Source organism: Benincasa hispida, chromosome 7 (assembly GCF_009727055.1).
Source record: "Benincasa hispida cultivar B227 chromosome 7, ASM972705v1, whole genome shotgun sequence".
NCBI lineage: Eukaryota > Viridiplantae > Streptophyta > Magnoliopsida > Cucurbitales > Cucurbitaceae > Benincasa > Benincasa hispida.
In genome coordinates, this window is record NC_052355.1 from 32,384,062 (window position 1) to 32,389,967 (window position 5,906).

The 5,906-nt window shown below is 32.9% G+C and overlaps 1 protein-coding gene across 1 annotated transcript; it reads right to left on the reverse strand.

Moving 5' to 3' along the window:
* Window positions 1-1,450: 1,450 nt before the first annotated feature.
* Window positions 1,451-4,105, reverse strand: LOC120081679. Its single transcript, XM_039036753.1, has 2 exons — window positions 3,326-4,105; window positions 1,451-2,175 (listed from the first exon to the last, which is right to left on the reverse strand). The coding sequence occupies exons 1-2, from the start codon at window positions 3,715-3,717 to the stop codon at window positions 1,710-1,712; spliced, it is 858 nt and encodes a 285-aa protein (XP_038892681.1). The 5' UTR covers window positions 3,718-4,105; the 3' UTR covers window positions 1,451-1,709.
* Between the last annotated feature and the right edge of the window lie 1,801 nt (window positions 4,106-5,906).

The following is a 5,906-nucleotide window of genomic DNA, read 5'->3' on the forward strand; positions in this document are numbered from 1 at the left end:
CTCTGAATCGGAAGGAATTGTTACAGAGATTGATCGATTTGTGAGGAAGACATGAAAAATTCCGAGAAGCCATTTTAGACCGCCGAAGATCGTGACGATCCATAAGTTGACGAAGTGGCCACCGTCTCCTTCTTGCACTTGCCTGTCACTAACAACCAAAAGCATACACAGGTAAAACAAAAAACAAAAAAAAATAAAAAAAATAAAAAACCTCAACGTGGCAAAGAATGCCAATTACCCAAAATTGTTCCTACCCTGTTAAGTGAGTTTTTTTTTTTTTTTTTTGAAAAAAGAAAAACCCTATAAAGTGAATTTCAATAATATCCTATTAAATTTCAATTCACATGTTGCCAAGTTTATAGGTTGAACATAAATTGACATTTCAATTATATATCATACAAGATCACGAAACATTAAAGAAAACAACCAAAATCTCTAATGTCTAATGTAATTATAATATATAATATAAAATAAACAACAATAAAATATTTATTTATCAATTTAAATATTGTCTTGTTTTTATAATTTTTCAAAAAAAAATTATTGACATCAATATTTTCCTTGAATTTAGATTTCTACGTTTTTGTCGAGGTTTGATGTTTTTATAAGAAAAATTTGAGAAACATACATATTTACAAAATCACTTCACAATATATTTTTGTTTTTTTTGACAACATATGAAGTGAAAATAAAACTTCATACCTTAAATTTGATAGTATAAGTTTGTTATAAGTGAACTATGTTTATATTGATAATCATTTCATTGAATTAAGACAGAATGATATGAAAGTTGATTAGATATTTAAAGAAAAAAGAAAAAAACAAGATTACACAAGTCTAATTTTTATAAATTGTTGTCTCGTGAATTTACCTATTTTATTTTAATTAAAAAGCAATTATAAAGCAATTCTAAAGTTTTTGTTTTTTTAGCGATAAAAGCAACTCTAAAGTTTGTTGGTACTTTTTTTAAAATAAATTTAGAGTTCAATAATAAAAAACACGATAATAATTAGCACCTAATCCTTCGCATCTTTTTCTTTTTTTACATATTTAAAAAGTAAAAAATAAATAATTTAAAATTTTAATACACTGTAGTTTTATATTGGAGTCTTGGGTTGAGTGCATAAAAATATGTAGTTTAACCAAATTTGATTTATAAAAATATCAATTCAATGAGTTCTAAAATGCCCAAAATTAAAATTGATAAAATTAATTTTTTACTCCTCGAAGTTTTGAAAAATATTTGTATTTAGTTCCTGAAATTTCAATACATACCTTTGAATAAGTTCATCTTTCTAAGCTTTTAAAAATAGGTTTAAAACGTCCCATCGATTTATTATTATTATTTTAAATTAAGCAATTATTTTTAAGATTATCTATTATCTCTAAAATTATTTCTTAAACATATTTTTATAATTCAAAATTTCATACAATTATATAATGTGAAAATAAAAAATAGGCTTTTTATGCGATATTTTTGAAATATTTGAAAATAAAAAGGTATATTTAAAAATTAAGAGATGCACCTATTCTAAAAAATAAGGAGCTGAAAACTTAGATTTTGAAAACTAAGGTTACCAAATGCACTGATTCTTCAAAACCGGACAAAAATGTACATTTCCTTAAAAGTTTAATAAATTCGATCCTAGAGTTGCAAAAGTCTGGGATTTGCTTCTACTTAGAATAACAATAGCAACAGATACTACTACTCAGAATACCAACCGTCGAAGCATGTGGTAAGTGAAGGCGAAGATAGCGGCGGAACCGACACCGCCGACGGCGGCAGAGCAGGACGAAATCAGACTAGAACTGCTTCTTCTTTGGGAAAATTTGGGTTTATGGACGATGGGTCCGGTGAGGACACGGAGCATGAGACCGAGGTGGCGCGTGTGAGAGGTGAAGGCCACAGAGTGAGCAATTACGATTAAAACAATGTAGAGAGGAAAAATTTTGACCGTTTTGAAGAGGCCTGTCGGAAGACACGAGAGAGCTCCGGCAGCGACGGCGGCGAGAGTGATGAGGTGTTGATTGAAGCCGTAATCAAGGTGGAAGGAGGCGAAGGCGAGGATTGGGCCGGCCAGAACCAAGCCCAAAGCCCATGAGATCGAGGTCCATATTAATGGTGAGACTTGGGTGCTGGATATTTTTATTGTGTGCTCGGTTAAACTTTCGTACCTGCATGCAGCCAAACAAAGAAACCCACGTGTACCGTGTACGTTGTTATTATTATTATTATGTTTAAATACAACTTTTGTCCTATACGTTTGATTTTGCTTTATTTTAGCCTAATTTCAAATTGGTCGTTTGGACTTTTGTACTCTTAACCTTTGATTCACTTTTGATACATTGATTTTCAAAAGGTTCATTTTTCGTCTTTTTGCACTTTTAATTTTAGTTCATTTTAGTCTTTATATATATTTTTTTAAATTGACATTTTCATCATATAAAAATAAAATAAAAATTAAAGTAAAGAGATAAAAATGATTAAATACAGAGACTAAAATGGATATTTTAAAATCATAGAGACCAATACAGAGACTAAAATGGATATTTTAAAATCATAGAGACCAAATCGAACAATTTAAAGATACAAAGATCAAATTAAACTAAAATCAGAAGTATAGGAAAGAAGTACACAAACAAAAATAAATTATCGAACAAGACTTGATGTTCAAGATAAAGTTAAATTAAGCTCAAGCTTGATGTATAACAATTTTCAATCAAGACTTCCTTGACTTTGTTTAAATTTGATTTTATGGTTTAAATTTGGACAGTTGAAAGGGAGATTTTTTTTTTTTAACTCCAGTCATTCCATACTCCATTTGTTGTTCATATAATTTTATTATTGTTATTTTATTTTTGGTTAATATATCATTTTGACCATTATATTTTGAAGTTTAATTTTAGTTCATGTAATTTAGTGGTTCAATTTTAGGCCATTTATTTTTAATAAATCTTAAGTTTAGTCTAAGTTTATTATTTATTTTTTAAAAAAAATATTTTATTATCTATAGTATTTTTACTATAAATTTTAAAAATTCATTCACATATTATATTTTTCTTACATGAAAATCATCATTATTTAATAAATTTTGATAAAAATAAATGTTAAAAGATTAAATTTAAGATTTATTGAAATTATAATGATCAAAATTGAATATTAAAAAAATATGAAAATTAAAATTGATTACATTTTAATCAAAACGGACCAAACGGTATTTTATCTAAAAAGTAAAAAATGGCGCTTAGGTGTAAAAATTGTAGGTTCATCCCGGGGGACCACCAAATGTCAACTGAGACGAGAAAGAAAACAGAGGAGACTCACAGTTGCATTTCTCTAGAAGGGCAATCGAAGCCCATAAAGCTCTTAAACCATCCCTGAGGCGGCGCCGTCGGAGTTCCACTAATCTGGCTAATAATCAACGGAAACACCACCGGAATCAGTAACGACAAAACAAAATACGAGCAAAGTTCATAGAAGCACCATCCCACAATCTCCACAATCGTCGGCCTTTCTCCGTGCCCTTCGTACGCTCTATACACCTCCTTCGCCCTCTCCAGCTTCGCCGCCGTGCTGTGGTAATCCGGCGTCTCCCTCCGGCTTCCGCCGCCGCCGCTCGCCGACCTCGGCATCGATATGCTCCGGCCGCTGGTGGACTTCGGCGGCGGTAAGTTTTGGATCTCCGATTGCTTTGGTCTAGGGCTTTGCTCTGCCATGGCGATTGATGTGCTGCTTGCAAGGTGTTTGATGAAATGCCGAAGTGAAAAATTAGGGCAAATTTTGGTGTTGACAAGGGAAGAGTATTAAAATGGGGGATTTGGACGGAATTTGATGAGGCTACAGCTGGTGGAGCGAGAGATTCAATGAAGGTTGAAAGAGGAGTTTCGATATGTTCAGTGTGACAATGGCGGGCCTTGGGCATGTATATTGGCATCTTTCTTCATATTCTCTTCTCTTACTCTATGCAATCTCTCTCTCTTGTTTTTCTTTGTTGGGAGAAATACCCTTTTACTCCCTACGATTTGAATTTAATTTCTATTTAATTTCTAATCTAACGTGGTTAAGATTTCAATAATACTCGACTCGATTTTAGTCCTTGAGATCATAGAAATTGATGGTCATGATGACGGGACTAATATTAAATCAAAATTGATTGATATACTCAATTCTATTTTATTTTTATAAAGGAAGGAAGAGGAAGAGCCGAATAGGAAAGAAACTTCATCTCCAGTTTTCTTTTTCGATTTTAAGAGAGAGAAATATTTTCTTTTAATCTTTTCGATTTTTAAGAGAGCCAAAGATTTTTTTGTGGAGATCCAATGAGGAAGAGAGTTTTTTTAGTTGTTTAGATTCAAACGCATTTATGTATATGGATTTGTATTTTAGAGCAGTCATGTCCAACACATTTTTTTTAAAAAAATAAAAAAAAGAAAAAGAAAAAGAAAAGAACCATATGGTAAAGTCAAATCACTAGCAGAAACAAAGGAGTTAAAGTCCTCATTTACCGGAAATGCTAACAAACTAGAAAATCTATCAACCCAAAAAAGCTCCCCATTTTCCAAAGAAGTAGCCATGTCCTCGGATTTTCTCTCATTTATTTGTAAACTTCAATTGAATGAGTTGTTATTTTATTGATTTTTCTCTCAATGGCCTTTTTTTTTATTGATTCAAATTTACTGCTTTTCCCCCCCTATAAAATAGTGTTAAATCCAAAGGAAGTTTCTAAATTTTTGTTGCCAATGTTGGATGCTAAAGTAGACGTAGCCTAATCTTGAAGTTGAGAAATCAAATCCTAATTATATTGATTATAGTTAAAAATTTATGAATTATATTCCATGTTGGGTGAAAATTTATTTTTCAAAAAATAAGGGAGAACTAACATTTGGTTGAAAATCCCACGTCAGAAAATTTTGATTTGGAAGACTCACTTTTCTACTCCAACCTTGGCTTTGGGAGGAGATAGACTGGGTTTGGTGGACATCCCACACGCGTGCCGCCGTTCGGGCGGGCGTGGCGAGACGTGTATGTGATTATTTTTCTTTATTAAAAATATTATTATTTTTATTTATTTATTTTTATCTCTTTTAATAAATAAAACCGGAAAAAACTTGGTCCTTCGCACGCGTGTCTTCCGGCCGCTTTTTCTGGCTCGCCCTTGCACGTTCTGAGGCTACCCGCATGGAGTATAGAATGATTGGATGGATTGAAGGACGTCCTGCACACTCTGGAGACAAGCACATCATTTTCACTTCCTTCCATTATTCAATCGGAAACTCTCCTCTCCTACTTTCTCTTCCACTTTCCGTTTTCCGAGTAGTTAGTCAGAAAAGGTGTATATTCCAATCAGTAATGGTGCATTTTCTATCAGATTTTCTTTTTGAGTTGTTTTATCCTTGGGACGATGTAGCAGTATTTCTTATCTGCTTGCACACTTGGGCAGAGCCGTGAAACATCTTAAAGAGAGCGAGCTCTGCGACTCAACCTATAACGAGCTATTTTGCAGGTTTTTCTCTTTGCTCGACCGTCGTGACCTGACCATTTGCTGCTGTCATGTTCATCGTCTGAGGGTCTTGCCGTTTACAAAAATTTTAAGAAGTTTCTTGCCACATCACTAATGGCCTTCACTAGTAACAACGACGTTATGATATCTAATCTCAACTGTCCATTCCGGTTCGAAGGAGCAAACTTTAAACGGTAGAAGCAAAAGATGTTCTTTCTCACCATCAAGAAAGTTGTCGACACTTGTACCAGAGATAAGTCGATCGTCCCTCTAGAAGAACCAACTGAACAACATATAAAAGAAGCTGCTGACTGGGAGGAGAAAGACTTTCTTTGGAAGAAATTTATTTTAAATGGTTTGACTGATGATCTGTATGACTACTACGGTACAATGAAGACAACGAAT

Bases quoted from the DNA above. Each gene is read 5' to 3' on its own strand.
- LOC120081679 (XM_039036753.1), bottom strand. From the start codon at position 3,717: ATGGCAGAGCAAAGCCCTAGACCAAAGCAATCGGAGATCCAAAACTTA. The intron at 2,176-3,325 runs GTGAGTCTCCTC...GGCTGCATGCAG, and splicing joins CCTTCTAGAGAAATGCAACT to GTACGAAAGTTTAACCGAGC.